General features: G+C 37.8%; 4 protein-coding genes and 2 pseudogenes across 5 annotated transcripts; 4 read left to right on the top strand and 2 right to left on the bottom strand.

The window, feature by feature from the left end:
* Positions 2875-5161, top strand: LOC104734978 (histone-lysine N-methyltransferase ATXR5). 2 transcript variants are annotated; one of them, XM_010454677.2, is made up of 6 exons: positions 2875-3411; positions 3554-3634; positions 3910-4139; positions 4242-4342; positions 4442-4654; positions 4750-5161. In XM_010454677.2, the coding sequence occupies exons 1-6, from the start codon at positions 3048-3050 to the stop codon at positions 4907-4909; spliced, it is 1149 nt and encodes a 382-aa protein (XP_010452979.1). In that variant the 5' UTR covers positions 2875-3047; the 3' UTR covers positions 4910-5161. The 2 variants fall into 2 exon arrangements, with proteins under 2 accessions (XP_010452979.1, XP_010452978.1); XM_010454676.2 differs by having other exon boundaries at positions 3907-4139.
* On the top strand, positions 5538-7929 carry LOC104734976 (annotated as a pseudogene).
* On the top strand, positions 8183-10081 carry LOC104734977 (B3 domain-containing protein REM23-like). The gene is made up of 4 exons (XM_010454675.2): positions 8183-8398; positions 8915-9209; positions 9287-9555; positions 9651-10081. Exons 1-4 carry the CDS (start codon positions 8300-8302, stop codon positions 9885-9887), a joined length of 900 nt encoding a protein of 299 aa, XP_010452977.1. The 5' UTR covers positions 8183-8299; the 3' UTR covers positions 9888-10081.
* LOC104734975 (50S ribosomal protein L17) lies at positions 10326-11883 on the top strand. The gene is made up of 6 exons (XM_010454674.2): positions 10326-10412; positions 10510-10564; positions 10838-10888; positions 11165-11256; positions 11351-11428; positions 11541-11883. Exons 1-6 carry the CDS (start codon positions 10357-10359, stop codon positions 11689-11691), a joined length of 483 nt encoding a protein of 160 aa, XP_010452976.1. The 5' UTR covers positions 10326-10356; the 3' UTR covers positions 11692-11883.
* LOC104734974 (probable pectinesterase/pectinesterase inhibitor 51) lies at positions 12404-14506 on the bottom strand. The gene is made up of 2 exons (XM_010454673.2): positions 13441-14506; positions 12404-13225 (listed from the first exon to the last, which is right to left on the bottom strand). The coding sequence occupies exons 1-2, from the start codon at positions 14504-14506 to the stop codon at positions 12540-12542; spliced, it is 1752 nt and encodes a 583-aa protein (XP_010452975.1). The 3' UTR covers positions 12404-12539.
* Positions 17278-19204, bottom strand: LOC104734973 (annotated as a pseudogene).

The following is a 19204-nucleotide window of genomic DNA, read 5'->3' as shown; positions in this document are numbered from 1 at the left end:
TTTTCCCAAATCAATTTCTGTAGGGATTATGTGTTGGTAAAATTTTTCCCATATCAATTTTTTACACACAATTCAAGATGTTTTATGTTTTAAATGGTTTAAGTTGGGTCAGTTTATATTGTTTTTCCGATTTCTTGATCCTTAATGATTTGACTTAATAATCCTATTTTCTTTATTTCATTTTCGAGAATAATATGACTTAAAACAATATTTGTATTATCTAGACTCACCTCTCAAGTAATGAGGATCATAGAGGTCAGGGTTTATCTTTTGGTTATTCTTTTGGTTTTCCGGCTGAATAAAGATCCAAAATACAACACATTAATCAATTATTTTTCAAAAGGATTACTACTAACATAGACCAGATGATGCACACAATCTACATATTAATATGAAAAAGTTTTAATACAATTATGAACACATTACCTACATGACATTACTCTCATCATAAAGTATATCTCAACATTGTGGTTCAAAATCACAAGATGTTTTCTTTTTGAATTGTTCATTAAAAGTTTGTGCTTTTATTCCTTCTATTTTACCTCATAAGATATGGAGTTTGTTACAATTCCATTAATGAGCTTGTTTAATTTATTTTAAACTAAACATTAATTATTAAGTTGATTAGTTTAAAAAGTGATTTTTGAAGATAGAGAGAAGAAGCTGAGGCCAAAGAGCTTAAGATCATTGAAGATTATAAGTTTGAGAGCAACGAGCCTGAGAATGTTCCTGTTTTAGATGAGACGAGTGATATGTTCTGCAAGTTTAGGTAGAAGATACGAGATGTGTTGGTCGATAGCAAAAAGATCGAGATTGACGAGGAGTTTGACACAATTGATTATTGGAAACAAAAGGCGTTAAGTTTGGAGAAAATGCTCGAAGCGAGTAGAAAGAGAGAAAGGAGATTGGTCGAGAAGCTACATGAGAGTTTAAAGACAAGAACAAAACAAGCAGTTCTACTACTCTTACATCCGAGATCCAAACAAAAAAAAAACAAATATATATATATATATAAACAAAATCAAAAGAAAAACTAATCTATAAAAAACTCACCAAGAGGGAAACTGCTTTTGTCTTGAGCAGCAAAAACCTTTAGATCTTCTTCATCTTCGTGGCAGTAGTACGCCGTCCAAAAGTTTCCGATGCAACTTTTCAAACTCTTCATTCTTTTTTTTGTCTTTTGAGGGAGAGAGAGAGAGAGGTAGAAAGAAGAAGAAAAAGCAAGAGAGATGGAGATTGGTACAATTCCATTAATGAGTTTGCTTAATTTATTTTAAACTAACATTAATTATTAAGTTAATTAATGACAATTTACAATTTTATGTGGCTTTGAAAAGAAAAAACTAAATCTCATTTTAGTTCAACATTTAATTTTGTAAAAGTTGTAGATGTTGAGGGTCTAAGTATATCTATATATTTTCAATTTAATGTGGTTTTAATTTTTTTGTTTCATATGTACATATATAATTAAAAGAAGACTTTTGAGTTTTGTCTGTGAACACTTGCACAAATAGAGAGTCATGGAAAGTCAAAGAGATTAATATCTCAAAGCAAACTAAATTGATTCTAATCTTGAGCATCGGCTTTCATAATCAGTTTTGCAATTGTTCAGTTTTTTTGAGTTAGGAGCAAAAGATTTGCAAGTGGTGTTTAGTACGTGGGTCTAAATAATTGCATTGTTGATACTTAACCAGAATTTTATGTTTGGACTTGCAAAAATCATATAAATAATAAATAATTCAATATACCTTTTAGTGAAGACAAACTAAATTTGATTGATTAAAGCAGTCCAAATAAACTGGCTCTCTTTTTAACGAGAGTTATTCTATGAGTTTTTTTTTCCTTTAATATTTCCAACTTTTTTGATCTTTGACTAGGGAAATTCACACGCCAATAATCGAAGCAATGACGCATCATCGGCAACAAACAAACAAAGTGCTCATGAATGAAGCACAAACAAATTGGTCATGTCATGCAAGAATGGAACAAGATACATGAAGTAGATACCTTTGATTGTATTAAAAGAAAGGTAAAGAATTTGCATCAAAAAAGATTGAGGCCGACTTCGAAAAGGTCCGCGTAATCTAGGTAAACAAGATTTGGCATGTTGAATCTTAAAAAGTTGACCGTGGGAGCAGGAGCACGAGCATGACTATCAATGTGAATCGTGATTCTCTTTACATTTGGGTGACAAATATCATTAGGTCCTGCCCACAATGGATGATCAATGTAACTATGTTGTATGTATAATACCTCGAGCACACAAAAAACTACAAATTATTAAATCATAAGCATCGTTGTATGCAAATCAAACTGTATAAAGGAAGAGACTCTTCATCACGTGAAGGCCAAATTTCCCCTCTAGACAAATCTCCGATACAAATCCTTGTTCATAATGTAAGCTTGACAACTGTGTTGCTTGTGGAAACAACGTAGGGAAGCAAAGTCTCATATAATTAAGTTTCGTATTGTCGTTGATCAAAGGCATCGTAATGCAAAGTCAACATTGTAAGGCGTTATTCTATATCCATCGGTTGGTTCTTTTAGGAGTTGTTGCAATCACCGTCGTGTTGCAAAGACAACATTGGGCTGGATAAATTAGCCCACCAAGGCACCAACATATATTTTCTTTCATTAAAAAGAGATCTGTTTCCTTTATGAATTTGTGTGTAACATTGTATATCAGTTATTATGTATTTTTTTACCAATCCCTAATAAGAGAAATAAGTAAGGTTTAGTAAAGAAAATCTCAAACAATTAAAAGGATTTTAATGTTTGTAAATTTGGTCTCATACAATGTATTAATTTCGAACCTTTAAGACAGAAGAGAAGCAGGTACCAAAGACTTGCCAGTAATTTTGAATTTGTCAAAGATTAAAAAAAAAAAAAGAGTCTTAAAAAGAAGAAGAATCCCAAATCACACTCCAGGTGATGTGCACATCAGTTTTCGTGCGCACACGCGGCGGTGCACGTTAGCTCCAACCAATCGAAATCGTTTTCTCCCGTTTTCCTCCGGCGACTCTTCATCGTGAGCATCCATCCCAGTCATGGCCACGTGGAACGCTTCCTCCCCAACGGCGTCTCCTTGCTCATCGAGGCGACGAACGAAAGCTCCAGCGAGACGCCCTTCCTCCGAATCTCCACCACCGAGGAAGATGAAATCAATGGCTGAGATAATGGCGAAATCTGTCCGTGTGGTTGTACAAGAAGAAGAAGATGAAGACGAAGACGAAGATAGCTACGGTGATGTGGCCTGTGAGAAATGTGGTTCTGGGGAAGGAGACGATGAGCTTCTCCTCTGCGACAAATGCGATAAAGGGTTCCACATGAAATGCCTTAGACCGATCGTTGTTCGTGTCCCCATTGGACCTTGGCTTTGTGTCGATTGTTCCGACCAACGACCTGTAAGAAGTAGGGATTTTTTTTTTCTTTTTCCTTTTTAAAATTCTTTGTGTTCAACAAATTCCTAATTTTTCTTATGCTCTCTTTGTTTTTTTTTTTCAAAATTTTGGGATTTTTTTTTTTGTTTTTATTGTCCGGGTGAAATGTTTAGGGTTATCTCAGAAGAAGATCTTGCACTTCTTTCGGATTGAGAAGCAAACTGATCGAACAGACAAATCGGATTTGAGTCAAGGTACGATTTTTCTTTTTTGGGTTTCTTGTTATGATCATAAAGTTCTTGACTTGATGAATCTGACGAGATGTTTTTACTTAGATTAGCAGTTTTATGAATACGAAAATAGCTAACTTTTTGGCCAGTTATGTACTACAAATTAGTATTATTAATCTTTTGCACCTCATTGTGGGGTTAATGAGCATCATTGAGAACTTACATATAAACCGAGAATAGCAGGTGGTTGAAATTGAGGAAAATCAGTTTAATTGCTTTACTTCTTGTTTTTGAAGAAGAGACTAGAAAGCCTCGGAGACGATCTTGCTCTTTGACAGTGAAGAAGAGAAGGAGAAAACTGTTACCTTTGGTTCCATCAGATGATCCTGAACGGAGGCTTACACAAATGGGCACACTTGCTACTGCATTAACCGCATTAGGTATCAAATACATCGACGGCCTAAATTATGTTCCCGGTATGGCTCCTCGGTCTGCAAATCAATCCAAGTTCGAGAAAGGTGGGATGCAGGTAAAAAAACAATACAATCTTTCAGCCTCTTTATCGTTAACTCTCTTATTTTTTAGTAACTTCCTTAATTTGTATTTCTTGTTTTTTTTTTATGTTTCATAGGTGCTGTCGAAAGAAGATTTAGAGACATTGGAACAATGTCAAGCTATGTGCAGACGTGGAGAATGCCCTCCTCTCGTTGTGGTATTTGATCCGCTTGAAGGGTATCTCTCTCTCTCTCTCGAATCATTCGATCAGTCTTCCTTTAATCACAAAGTGGAGTTATAAACATGTTTCTTTTTTTTTTTTTTTTGTCTATACAGTTACACTGTTGAAGCAGATGGTCCTATTAAGGACTTAACATTCATAGCTGAATATACAGGAGATGTTGATTACTTGAAAAACCGAGAAAAAGACGATTGTGACAGCATCATGACTCTCCTTTTATCAGAAGATCCATCGAAAACTCTTGTTATCTGTCCCGACAAGTATGGAAACATATCTCGCTTCATTAATGGCATCAACAATCACAATCCGTAAGCAACATATTCAAAACATTTTAACTTGTTTGTTCTTTCCCGCAAAAGTTTATACCGTTGAATAATGATCACATCACTAATTGTTGCTGCAGGGTTGCTAAGAAGAAGCAGAACTGCAAATGCGTGAGGTACAGCATAAAAGGGGAGTGTCGGGTTCTTCTAGTGGCTACACGCGATATATCGAAAGGGGAAAGGCTCTATTATGACTATAATGGTTATGAACATGAGTATCCTACTCATCACTTCCTTTGATCTCTCTCCACTTCTAACAGTTCTACAGAGTCTCTAGATCAGATGTTCCTTTTTTTTGTTGCCATTTTACAGGTCAATTAGAAGAAAATGTAGAGCTGAATTGTAATGGCCTATGAAAAGGTTGCAGCATTATTAAATTACGAAGTTAGATATAATTGGATTTTGGGTCGGCATTACAGAGATTAAATGTGGCAAAAATGTTAATGGCAGAACTTTTGTTTTGGTATCAAATGAAATCCTAACCTTTTGTTATATGTTCTTGGAGAAAACTTCACCACCTTAGAAAAGGTTGCCAAACAAGTTTATTATTTTTGTACTTTCTCCTTATAAACCTATCAAAAACAGTCTTGTATACTTATGGGCACAAAGCCCAGCCCATCCATAAGTAAAGCTGCACACATTATAGTATCTCCGCCGCAGAAATGACGAAGTTGAGGAAGCTCGCCCGGCCAACGGGTCACCGTACAGCTTTCGTATCCGCTTCTACCTTTTAGTTTGGTTCTGTTTAAAAAGTTTTAAAATGTTAAATCGGATTATAACCACATGTTATTAGTTATAAAAATAAAGAAACGCAACAAAAAAAAGATGATCTCATCTTACAATTGTACTTGGTTTCAGAGTTGAGAGAACAGCTTTTATTTACTTTGACATTACAAGTCAGAGGGAGAGAGAGCGACATTTACAAGTCAGAGAGAGAGAGAGAGAGAGGGAGAGAGAAGAGCAAGTTGAAGGAGCAAAGCTCGTAGCTTTCTCACTTTGACCACTTTTACTGAACCATTTCTGTGAAAGTTTTGAAAGTAGGGATGGCGACGTTTATCTTTCAAAGGCATTACAATTGAGAGAGAGAGAGAGAGAGAGAGAGAGAGATAAGAAGAAAGGGAGTGAGAGAGAGAGCAAAGCTTGTAGGTGAGAGAGCAGGAGCAAAGCTTGTAGGTTGTAGCACCGAACGAACAGAGAGAGATGGGTAGTAACCCTGAATTCGTTCGGTGCTATAAAGAACGGAAGCAGGAAAGCTTCTTCAAAGTTCTTAACAGTCTTGACATCTCTTCCGAAAACATGGTAAAACTATGTTCTAAACTCTTAATCTTGTTAAATGAGCTTACTTGTCTGGAAAAGGTTGAAACTTTTTGATTCTTTGTGACAATTGGTTTAAAGGTTTGAATCTTGATAGGTGCATTTTAGAGGTCTTAAATTAAAGGAACTGTCTTTATGGGTCTTATTTTGTTTTCTCTGTTCTTTAGGAAATTTCTTAAAGGAACCGTCTTTATGAATCTTAAAGGAGCTGTCTTTATGGGTCTTAAAAGTTAAAATTATTTTGTTTTCTCTGTTCTTTAGGAAATTTCTTAAAGAAACTGTCTTTATGAATCTAAAGCAACTGTCTTTAGAGCATTATTACTAGTCGTTACTCTTAACCATACTCTAACTTAAAAATTGAAAAATAATGATAAAACAAATCAAAGAGAGAGAAACGCTTCTCCACTGAGCATCTGAAGCATCGGTTGTTCAAGGTATAACAGTTTATAATTAGCCAATTTTTTTTTTACAGATTTTTTATTTGAATATATAATAATATTTAAAAAAAATAATCAAAAAACATTATTTTGAGCAATCGTCGTCATCGTTACTCCCACTAATAATGGTCTTATGGGTCTTACATTTTTTTGTTGTTTCTCTCTCTCAGTTTGTAGTTCCCTGTCTGAATGTGAAGATATATTTTCATCTTTGTTTCTTAGATCTGTTCTTTTTTAACTTCTTGTTCTGTTTGTAGTTTCGTTTGTTTGTGAGGGTTCTTACTTCATGGTGAGGTTTGAAACTTTTGACTCAAATTCTTGATGGGAAAGCTCACTGATTTTTTTCAGTGTAATTGAAGAAACACATTCTTGTCTAGCATTTTTATTTTTGTTGGGTTTTGATTTCAAACATGTAACCTAACTAATATCTGTCATCTTGTTTGTGTAACCAAAAGAGAGCAATTCCTAACGACTTTGGGAGAAGCCTCCCTGACGATGAGCTCCTGGGTACGATGAAGATAAGAGTGCATTGGGGAAGCACTTGGGAAGTAAGAATATTTAAAACCCAAGATTCTACTTCATGGAGAAGTCCGGATGGAAGAAGTTTGTGAGGGACAATGCCTTGGGAAGAAATGAGTTGCTTTGCTTCACTCACAAAGGAAAGATGAACTTAAGTGTGAACATCATGATGCAAATTGGCAAGGAGATGCTTCAACCTCCACAAGCCATAGTCTTCTTGGCTTCTTCGAGTAAGATTTGCTTTTCTAGCTTTGAAACAGTGAACCGGATAAAGATATTGATTTCTTAGACTTTTGATGATGAATCAGGTCGCTTTTGATGATGTACATGCCTCCTCCATTAGATCCAGCTGCAGTTCTTGGCAAGACTGAAGAGGTGGTGGTGTCTTCTGAGTACTAAACGCTCTCTCTCACTCCTCTTGGTATTTTGGGGAGAAGAAAGCTGAGAAGTCCCAAAATACCAAGAGGAGTGAGAGAGGGTTTAGTATCCGGAGAGATCATGCAGGCGCATCTTCGTCTTCTGTTGCAGGGTTCAACGTCGTTATCTCGAAAACATACCTCATATCCCTGATACGATAAGACACTAACACAATATTTCTGTATTGTTTTTTGTATCTAAAAAGTGATATGTGAATGAACACAATTGATTTTGTTTTATTCAGGTGCTCCCGAGATCTGCTGCAAAGGATTATATGCCGAGAGTGAAATCAATGGTCAAGATCCATCATCCAGATGGGAAGAAGTCATGGAATGTGGTGTTTTTGGTAACGCTGAGGGAAAGGAAAGAAACTACATTCTTAAGACCACAAGAATTTCTTGAAAAAGGAAAGAAACTAGCATTCTTGTATCAAGACGCTGCTCCAATGGCCTATATCGAGTGAAAACTAGTTTCTTTTCTTTTATTGTTGCTTTTTAGAAATTCATATATGCTATGAGAGATCAAAATTAAGTAGTGTAAATGATCGAAAGGATTGATATATTTGAAAGCTTTCTCGAGAACTAATTTGGTTGATACTTTGGGTAAGTTTATTAATAAGCTTTGATTCCATTTAAAAAGCGACTTTGAAATGTTACTCGTAAAATAGTCACGAGTTAGTTATAAAAATAAAGAAACGCAAACAAAAAAGATGATCTCACAATTGTACTTAGTTTCCGAGTTGAGAGAAAAGCTTTTTCACTTTGACTACTTTTACTGAACCATTTCTGTGAAATATTTGAAAGTAGGGATGTCGACATTTATATTTCAAAGGCTATTACAAGTTAGAGAGAGAGAGAGAGAGAGAGAGAGAGAGAATAGCAAGTTGAAAAAGCAAAGCTTTGTAGGTGAGAGAGCTTGAATCAGACGTTTTCCAAGCAGAAAGATGTCTAGGAACCCTGAATTCGTTCGTTGCTATGAAGAACGGAAGCAGGAAAGCTTCTTCAAAGTTCTTAACAGTATTGACATCTCTTCAGAAAACATGGTAAAACTATGTTCTAAACTCTTAATCTTGTTAAATGAGCTTGCTTGTCTGAAAAAGGTTGAAACTTTTGATTCTTTGTAACAATTGGTTTAAAGGTTTGAATCCTGATAGATGCATTTTAGAGGTGGAACAAGGAACTGTCTTTATGGGTCTTAAAAAATTATTGTTTTCTCTTTTTGTTTTAGGAAATTTCTTCATCTTTACTTCTTAATTCTTGTGGTCTTAAGAACATGGTGTTGCTGCTTCTCTCTCTCAATTTGTAGTTCTCTCTCTGAATGTGAAGATCTATACTTTATTTTCATCTTTGTTTCTTAGATCTGTTCTCTGTTCTGTTTTAATTTTTTGTTCGGTTTGTAGTTTCATGGTGAGGTTTGAAACTGTTGACTCAAATTCTTGATGGGAAAGCTCACTGATTTTTTTTCACTGTAATTGAAGAAACATTCTTGTCTAGCATTTTTTTTTTTTTTTTGCTTTTGATTTCAAACTTTCTTTCATCTTTGTTTGTATAACCAAAAGAGAGCAATTCCTCACGACTTTGCGAGATGCTTCCCTGACGATGAGCTCCTGGGTACGATGAAGATAAGTGTGCCTTGGGGAAGCACTTGGGAAGTAAGAATCTCGAAAAACTCAAGATTCTACTTCATGGAGAAGTCCGGATGGGAGAAGTTTGTGAGGGACAATGCATTGGGAAGAAATGAGTTTCTCTGCTTCACTCACAAAGAAGAGATGCACTTTAGTGTGAACATCATGATGCAAACTGGCAAGGAGATGGTTCAACCTCCAAAAACCAGATATTTCTTGGCTTCTTCGAGTAATATTTGCTTTTCTGATTATGAAACTGTGAACCGGAGAAAGACATTGATTCTTTACTTTTTGATGATGAACCAGGCCGTGTTAAAACAGAACAAGATTTCAAGACTGAAGAGGTGGTGGTGTCTTCTGAGTTGAGTTCTCGTGTCCCAAGAACAGCAGCTGCATCTAGTGGAGGAGGCATGCACAAAAGGAAGCTCAACTTTGGGGAGAAGAAAGCTGAGAAGTCCCATAATATCAAGAGGACTGAGAGAGGGTTTAGTATCCGGAGAGATCATGCAGGCGCATCTTCGTCTTCAGTCGCAGGATTCAACATCGTTATCTCGAAAACATACCTCATATCCCTGGTACGATAAGACTCTAACACACAGTATTTCTGTATTGGTTTCTGTATCTAAAAAGTGATATGTGAATGAACACAATTGTTTTTTGTTTTATTCAGGCGCTCCCGAGATCTGCTGCAAATAATTATATGCCGAGAGTGAAATCAATGGTCAAGATCCATCATCCAGATGGGAAGAAGTCATGGAGGGTGGTGTATTTGGTAACTAGGAGGGGTCACCTTTTCTCTGGTGGATGGAGAGGTTTGTGTAAGGAGTATCCTATTGCTTTTGGGGACACTTGCAAATTCACACTCATCAAACCACTCGAGCTGCTTCTTGTTGTCACAAAGCCTTAAGAGAAGAGCGAGGCTCACTGATGATGATTGATGTGAAGGTGTCTTGGAGGACAAGCAACTGAGTAAACTACTTGTCTTTAATGGTGTGTTATGTAATAACTTAGTTCCGTTTCAGTTTGGTATCTGAAGTCTGCACTTATCCTACTTGTCTGTAGCTTCATGTTTGGGACCAATTTTAATATGTTTATTGTTTCCGTGAGACCTTAATTTGCTTTCTCTCTACTCTTTAGTTTTAATTGATTCAGTAACCAAAATGTGTTGGAGTTTGATTCAGACGGATGTAAAATACTATGCTGTATTTTTCAAAAAAATCAAAACAGCATTAGTCAAAAAGAAGCAGTATGTGTATACTAATGGGCCCAAAAGCCCAAAAGCCAAAGCCCATCAGTAAATTACGTTTCAAACATTTGTCTCTCCTCCTCCTTTAGGGTTCTCCTCTCTCCGAACACTTCTCCGACGGAAAAAAAAAATGACGAAGTTCAGGAAGCTTGGCCGGCCGGCGGGTCACCGTATGTCCATGCTCAGGTTTCGTATCCATCTTGAATCTTTCCTTTTGCTACTTCACACTTTCGTTTTCGGTATTAGAAGTTTTGAAATGTTGGTTTCGACTCTTGTTTATCAGGACTATGGTTTCTCAGTTAGTGAAGCACGAGCGTATAGAGACCACTGTCGCCAAGGTATTGTATTTGATTCTCTTTCTTCCATTTTCCAGATTTCTACTGTTTGGTTAAGGTTTTATAGGATCTGCCATTTTCCCACAGAACTCAATTTCACCAGATTGTGTTGTCTGTTTTGTGAAAAAGGATACTCTTTTAAGCAAATTCAGATTCTTGAGCTATTGATGTGGAACCAGTGTAATAGTGTTTACTCTTCCAATCTTGCTTGATCAAGTTAATGCACATACTTGTTTTGGTTTAAAGAAGCAATAAGGAAACATTGGCTTTTTACAGGCTAAAGAGGTTCGTCGTCTTGCTGATAATATGGTTCAACTCGGCAAAGAGGTAATTTTTGTTACTTTCCTTGACGTTGTTGTTGACCTCAAGAGATTTTAATATTAGTCGATTACTGTTTGGCAACATCTTTTTCATTTCACTAGTTGTATCTAGTGAACAGCATTTCTTCAATTGGAAATGTATTTGTATGTTTTATATAGTGTCAAAAAGGAATTAGCTTTTGAGCCATACTACGTTCTTTTCATTTCTAATCAGCACTATGTGGCATGTAGAGGATATAGGTCGCTAGATATGATAATTTCTTCTTGGTGGTAAAACTTATAGGGTTCACTCGCTGCAGCAAGGCGAGCAGCTGGTTTTGTGAGAGGAGATGATGTCCTTCACAAGATTTTCACAGAATTGGCATATAGATACAAGTGAATTTTTTTCAAACTCTATTGGCTTCATTTTAACTGTCATTACTACATAAGCTCTTTGTCTAACCATTGGGAGTAATTCAACTTGTTACAGAGATAGAGCTGGTGGATACACAAGAATGCTCCGTACCCGCATACGAGTTGGTGACGCTGCTCCAATGGCCTATATCGAGTAAGAAATTTATGATTCTATAATAGATCTAATTAAGTAGTGTTAATGATCAAAAGGACCTGATATATTTGAAAGCTTTCTCGGGAACTAATTTGGTTGATACTTTGGGTAGGTTTATTGACAGAGAGAATGAGCTTAGGCAATCGAAACCAGCAACACCTCAACCACCACAACGAGTACCGTTGGACCCATGGGAAAGATCTCGGCTCACCAGGCAGTTCGCTCCTCCTAAGGAAGAGAAAACCTCTGATTCCGAGCTATAATCTTGGAGTAATCAGCTCCTTTTATCTACCAGTTATCTTCTTTTTGCATCGATTGTACTTTCTATATCATTCATCACTTTTGCATTATGTTTTCACAGAGGCAAACAATAAAGTTAGTGTTTTTAATTGGTTCTGAACATTTAAAATGTAATCTTGAAAGCAACAAGCTAGGAGGAGACTTTTCTTTTTCCACCTACCTATGAAATGATATTAGTAAAGAAGTTACTCTCTTTTTCTTGCTTCCACAAGATTAGTTGTGAGTTTGAGACCAAGAATAGAAGAATTTATGTGCCTAATGCATGAATCCGTACCTACTTGACTGTATTTAGGTGAACCACTTAACAGAACCCTCAACCCGATTTTATTTTACAATGAAAACCTACTCTTCTTTGAACTAAATGGTGTATTTACCTGCCCTTTACCAGTTTCTGCAACCTCCACTATCCTTCTGACTTTTTATCCATTGAGAATTTTGAGATGATGAAACTGATAATGATGACGATGATGTCTACTTCGTTGAAAACTTTTTTGGGGGATGTTGTTTTCGTACAACAGTTTCTGCTTTAACGTCAAGCAAAACACAACTTGTGATCCTTGTCCATACTCATTTATGATTGTAGCCCAACACGCTATATGTGGAATCATTCCCTACATACAACAAAAGAAATCTGTTTCTTTCCAAAGTTCTGCAAGTTTATTGATTGACTTCATCAGTCCTTAAATTCTGAACTTTTAATTGATATGAAATAAAATGCAAAGTCTCAAGTCTGCATTAACTTTCTCAACTAAAGTACAGATATTAGGTTTTCTTTATAAAACATACCCTAAAACCTTTATAATATTAAGATTTAAGCAGACATGGAAGCCCACTCATCAGCCTGAATAAAGTTAGACACCGAATACACATGAACATGCTCGTCCGGTATCTCACTGCTCCACGAAACCCTTTGTGACCTATCCGATCCCGGACCAGTGTTTTTAGATTCACCATAATAAAGCGTCTTGAGTGCGAAATCCCCGCTCCACGGTAACCATCCATCAGGAGTGATCAAAGCCTCTAGATTACAACCTATAAACACAGTCCTCGAGTAATCTTTCCATGGCCTCCCCAAGTAGTTCTTATGCACCTTAGGATTAGCATTATACAGCTTCATGTACACCTCTGTTCCGTTAATCAAACAATTCAAGAACACAAAACCCGTGGACTGTGACGGATCAACCCTTCCTTGAGCACTGACTGCGTTTTTCTCACCCTTCTCAGGTTTAAGCTGACGCGGTGCGATCAAGATCTCACAGTCTTGGAACACAGCAGCTGAATTGCCAAAGATGAAGTCAACGTTCCCTTGGATACGGCAGTTTGTGTAGAACTGACGAAGACTATGAGCGTAGAGAGTGTCTTGATTCCCAAGAAACTCACAATTCTCGAGCAGAGAAAAATCACTGTCTGATCTAAACGCCACCGCTTGATGAGCATCTGGTCCCGCCGTGTTCTGGAACGTTAAATCACGAGCCATGAATCCATCCCCTACCACTCCTATTAGAATATACAAAGCAACATTGTAAGCTATAGCAATTCTATATTAATTGTAACATCAAGGATCCTTTGACTCTAATATAAAAAAAATATTCATTCACGTGCCCAATGCAAACCCACATAATATTTATCTATAAAAATATGAACTTTCAACTCTTTTTTTTATATAAATATGTTTGCTTTATACAGAGTAAAAGTACGAGAAACTCACTCACCGACAGTTGCAGTGTTATACGTAGTGATCCCAGGCATACCGGCATTCAAAGAACCTGTAATGACCGTTTTGCCCATACCGTCTCCGATGAACACGACGTTCTTCTTCTCAAACGGAACAATAACGTTCTCCTCGTACACTCCTTCTCTAATCCTTATAACGAACCTACGCATTCCGTTATCTACCGGCGCAGCTTTAACGGCGTCTTGCACCGTCTTGTAATCGCATTTCCCGTCTTTACACACCGTCACGTCTTCTTTTAAACCGGAAGGGAAACCCAAATTAGGCCCTGCACTAGGACCTGAGCCCAAACCCGGCCCAGTCTTCTCCCAAAACCCGTCGCGTTCTGTTGCCGGGTAGGTCCAGGACGCGACGTTGTCTCCGAAGTTATCGTACGAGACCATCATGCTAAGGGCGTTGCTGGTGAGGTGGATAAGTCCGTCGAGAAACGACATCGTTTCCCCGACTTGGCTCGTGTCGTTGACGTACTTGAGCGCTGACCACGAATCGTACTGGTACACTAGAGCAGCGCTCATCCAAGCTCGAGCGTCTTTGATTTTGCCACGTGTCAAAGCTTGGTCCGTCGATTGGGTACGGTACTCGGAGTAAGTGAGAAGCTGGAGACACGTGTTCGCTGCGTTGGTACGGTTAATATTACCTACGGAGGAGTCTACGATGGACTTGATTTTCGATTGGGCGGTTTTGAGGTTTTGGGACGAGATCGAGATCGCCGAGTAAATGATCTGGATTGGTTTGGGATCCGGAGGGACACGACCCGGTTCGGATAGTGAAGAGAGGCATTGGTCTGGGTAACGAGTTGCGTTACAAGCGAGACGGATCTGAGCTGAGGGAGACGACGAGGAATTGGCCGGAGGAGTGTCGCCGGAGGGTGATCGGCGGGAATTATGGTGGCTGTGATGTTGACGGGAAGAGGAGGAAGGAGAAGAGAAGAGGAAGAGAGAGAAGAGAAGGATGAGAATGGTGGACATGGTGATGATTAAGAGAGAGATGCAGCGGATTGGGTGTTTTCTGCGGTGAGGATGATGATGGAGTTTCGAAGAAGCCATTAGAGACGAATGTGTGTATATATATTTGTATAGGTGTGTGTGCGTATGAGGAAATTAATTAAAATTGGTAGGATCAAAAAAAGGAAATAAAAATAAAATTAAGATTTGGTGGGAGAGATGGATTACAAGTCACAGACCATTAGAGAGAGAGAGTCACGGGCGGCGCATAGTGTAGTGGAACACTATGGGATCATGCGCGCAGAGACGGAGATGAGAGAGAGAGAGATTGGAGTTTTGTGTGTGTCCTTTTTCCTTAATTACGGTTCTCTTTAAGGAAGATAATGTGATTAAGATTCAGATTTTCCTGTTTGGACTCCGGTTATGTATTGGTTTAGTTAAGGGTTTTTATGCAAAATAGTTCCTTTTAAAAATTTAATTGGATTTTTAGTATATTTACTATTTATAATTAGATAATTAGGTAGTTTTTACTATTTGTATAATAGAAGGTCATGAGATTGATGAAAAAGTGGGGTAGAGTATACTATTATAAAATTACAAAAAGGTAATTGGATCCGTACAACTCATTTAGTATACGAAAATATAAAAATAGAAATATTTTTAATTTATTCATATGTATATTAAACTAGCTGTACACCTCAAATATATGTGTATATTAATATACATATATACATATATATATTAATATACATATGTATAATAAACTAGCTGTACACCTCAAATATATGTATTATTATTTACATGTACACTTAATAAACTGTACGGATTGCATCTGTATATTTAATGAGTGTACGGTAAAAATTTGTGAACTTTATTTTACATAATAAAAACAAATCATCAAACAAAATGGATATCAAATAATAGATGCAAGAATATAGAATTTTATACACCTACAATTTTTTAGAAAATAAATTTATTTTGATTAGTATTTTAATTATTAAATTCAAGGGGTCATGTAATAAAATAATAAAATATTTAATTTTAATGGCATACTTGTAAATAAAATGATTTTTTGAGGGTTAAAAAGTAATGTAAATAGTAGTGAATAGTTAAAGGTGATTATTTTGCAAATTATAAATAGTGAATGTACTAAATTACCAATTATGTTAAAAAAATGTACTAATTTTCCAAATATCTCTTTAGTTAATGTGTTTGGGTATCACACTCACGGAGGAGTCACGGTTTGAGCTCTATTGAGCTTTTGACTAATTAAGATTTTACTATATTGGTTTATTTGATTTTTTCTCAGAACCGTATAAAATTCTTAAAAAGTTGATGGTTTGGTAAGAATATTGTGGATCATCACTCTTGTTGGTGTTGGGTTTCGCCGGATATGGGTCAGAGGACAAAAACCTATTAGTCGGCAATTAATGGGGATTTCGAAATCGGCCTGCGAAAGGCCCGGTAAACATAGGACGGTTGAGGAGGATTCCGATTTAAGCGAAGAGGGGGAGTTCGGAGTGGAGGAGATCTCGGGGAGATAAAACGAGATCGGAGGAGAAGATTCAGGAGTTGTTATGTGATATTCTTTGGATGTATATATTGAGCTTCTCCCTCAAGGGAGAAGAGACAGTTCATGTAACGCAAATCAAACTTATTCAAATACAAAAATCCAGTTCGCAGATCTTTATAGTTTTTACCGATTTATACCGAAAGTCCGCCCAGATCTCGTTTTCTAACCAAATCAATTTAGTTGTTGTTTCTTGATACAACAACTCTCATCTGAATGTGTGTACACAGCAAAAACATTCTGTATAGAAAGAAAAAAATTCATATGATTCTATGATAGATCAAATTAAGTAGTGTGAATGATCGAAAGGATTGTTATACTTGAAAGCTTTCTCGGGAACTAATTTGGTCGATATTTTGGGTAGGTTTATTGACAGAGAGAATGAGCTTAGGCAATCAAAACCAGCAACACTTCAACCACCACAACGAGTACCGTTGGACCCATGGGAAAGATCTCGGCTTACCAGACAGTTCGCTCCACCTAAGGAGGAGAAAACCTCTGATTCCGAGCTATAATCTTGGAGTAATCAGCTCCTTTTATCTACCAGTTATCTTCTTTTTGCCTCGATTGTACTATTCTATATCATTCATCAGTTTTGCCATATGTTTTCAGAGGCAAACAATAAAGCTAGCTTTTTAATTGGTATTGAATCTTGAAAGCAACAAGCTTGGAGGAGACTTTTCTTTTTCCACCTACCTATGAACTGATATTAGTGAAGAAGTGACTCTCTTTTTCTTGCTTCTACAAGATTAGTTGTGAGTTTAAGACCAATAACAGAAGAATTTATGTGCCTACTGCATGAACCTGTTCCCTACTTAACGGTATTGAGGTGAACCACTTAACACTACATAAACCTTAACCCCAATTTGATTTTACAACGAAAACCTACACTTCTTTGAATTAATTGTGTATTTACCTGCCCTTTACCAGTTTCTGCAACCTCCTCACTATCCTCCTGACTTTTTATCCATTGAGAATTTTGAGATGATGAAATTGATAATGATAATGATGACGAAAACTTTTTCGTGGGATGTTTTTTTCGTACCGCAGTTTCTGCTTTAACGTCAAGCAAAACACAACTTGTGATCCTTGTCCATACTCATTTATGATTGTAGCCCAACAGGCAATATATGAAATCATTCCCTGCACACAATTATAAGAAAAAAAAAAAAAGAAAAGCTGTTTCTTGCCAAAGTTTGAAACTTCATTGTCTTATACTTCATTAGTCCTAAAATTCTGAACTTTCAATTGATATGACATAAATTCTCAACTAAGTACAATGATAATGTATTTTTTTATAAAATATCCCTTAAACCCCTTATAATCTTAAGATTCAAGCAGATATGGAAGCCCACTCATCAGCCTGAATAAAGTTAGCCACCGAATACACATGAACATGCTTGTCCGGTATCTCACTGCTCCACGAAACCCTTTGTGACCTATCCGATCCCGGACCAGTGTTCTTAGATTCACCGTAATAAAGCGTCTTGAGCGCGAAATCCCCGCTCCACGGTAACCATCCATCAGGATTAATCAAGGCCTCTATATTACAGCCTATAAACACAGTCCTTGAGTAATCTTTCCATGGCCTCCCCAAGTAGTTCTTATGCACCTTAGGATTAGCGTTAAACAGCTTCATGTACTCCTCTGTTCCGTCAATCAAACAGTTCAAAAACACGAAACCCGTGGACTGTGACGGGTCGTTTCTCCCTTGAGCAGTGACTGCGTCATTCTCGCCTTTCTCGGGTTTAAGCTGACGCGGTGCGATCAAGATGTCACAGTCTTGGAAGACAGCAGCTGAATTGCCAAAGATGAAGTCAAAGTTCCCTTGGATACGGCACTTTTTGTAGAACTGACGAAGACCATGAACGTAGAGAGTGTCTTGATGCCCAAGAAACTCACAATTCTCGAGCAGAGAAAAATCACTGTCTGATCTAAACGCCACCGCTTGATGAGCATCTGGTCCCGCCGTGTTCTGGAACGTTAAATCACGAGCCATGAATCCACCCCTACCACTCCTATTAGCATATACAAAGCAACATTGTAAGCTATAGCAATTCTGTATTAATTGTGTAACATCGTGGATCCTTGGACTCTATAAAAAAAAAGTGCACTTTCACGTGCCCAATGCATAATATTTATCTATAAAAATATGAACTTTGAAAATATTATGTTTGCTTTAAACTTTGAAACTCACCGACAGTAGCAGTGTTGTACGTAGTGATCCCAGGCATACCGGCGTTCAAAGAACCTGTAATGACCGTTTTGCCCATACCGTCTCCGATGAACACGACGTTCTTCTTCTCAAACGGAACAATAACGTTCTCCTCGTACACTCCTTCTCTAATCCTTATAACGAACCTACGCATTCCGTTATCTACCGGCGCAGCTTTAACGGCGTCTTGCACCGTCTTGTAACCGCAATTCCCGTCTTTACACACCGTCACGTCTTCTTTTAAACCGGAAGGGAAACCCAAATTAGGCCCTGCACTAGGACCCGAGCCCAAACCCGGCCCAGTCTTCTCCCAAAACCCGTTACGTTCCGTTGCCGGGTAGGTCCACGACGCGACGTTGTCTCCGAAGTTATCGTACGAAAGCATCATGCTAAGCGCGTTACTGGTGACGTGGATAAGTCCGTCGAGAAACGACATCGTTTCGCGGACTTGGCTCGTGTCGTTGACGTACTTGAGCTGTGACCACGAATCGTACTGGTACACTAGAGCAGCGCTCATCCAAGCTCGAGCGTCTTTGATTTTGCCACGTGTCAAAGCTTGGTCCGTCGATTGGATACGGTGCTCAGAGTAAGTGAGCAGCAGGAGACACGTGTTCGCGGCGTTGGTACGGTTAATATTCCCTACGGAGTAGTCTACGATAGACTTGATTTTCGATTGGGCGGTTTTGAGGTTTTGGGAAGAGATCGAGATCGCCGAGTGGATGATCTGGATTGGTTTGGGATCCGGAGGGACACGACCCGGTTCGGATAGTGAAGAGACGCATTGGTCTGGGTAACGAGTTGCGTTACAAGCGAGACGGACCAAGCTTTGACGGGAAGAGGAGGTGGGAGCGGAGAAGAGGAAGAGAGAGAAGAGAAGGATGAGAATGGTGGACATGGTTATGATTAAGATTTAAGAGAGAGAAGCAGCGGATTGGGTGTTTTCTACGGTGAGGATGATGATGATGGAGTTTCGAAGAAGCCATTAGAGACAGACGAATGTAGAATGTGTTAACTA

Source organism: Camelina sativa, chromosome 13 (genome assembly GCF_000633955.1).
Source record: "Camelina sativa cultivar DH55 chromosome 13, Cs, whole genome shotgun sequence".
NCBI classification, from domain to species: domain Eukaryota; kingdom Viridiplantae; phylum Streptophyta; class Magnoliopsida; order Brassicales; family Brassicaceae; genus Camelina; species Camelina sativa.
This window is presented reverse-complemented; position numbering and strand designations above follow the sequence as displayed.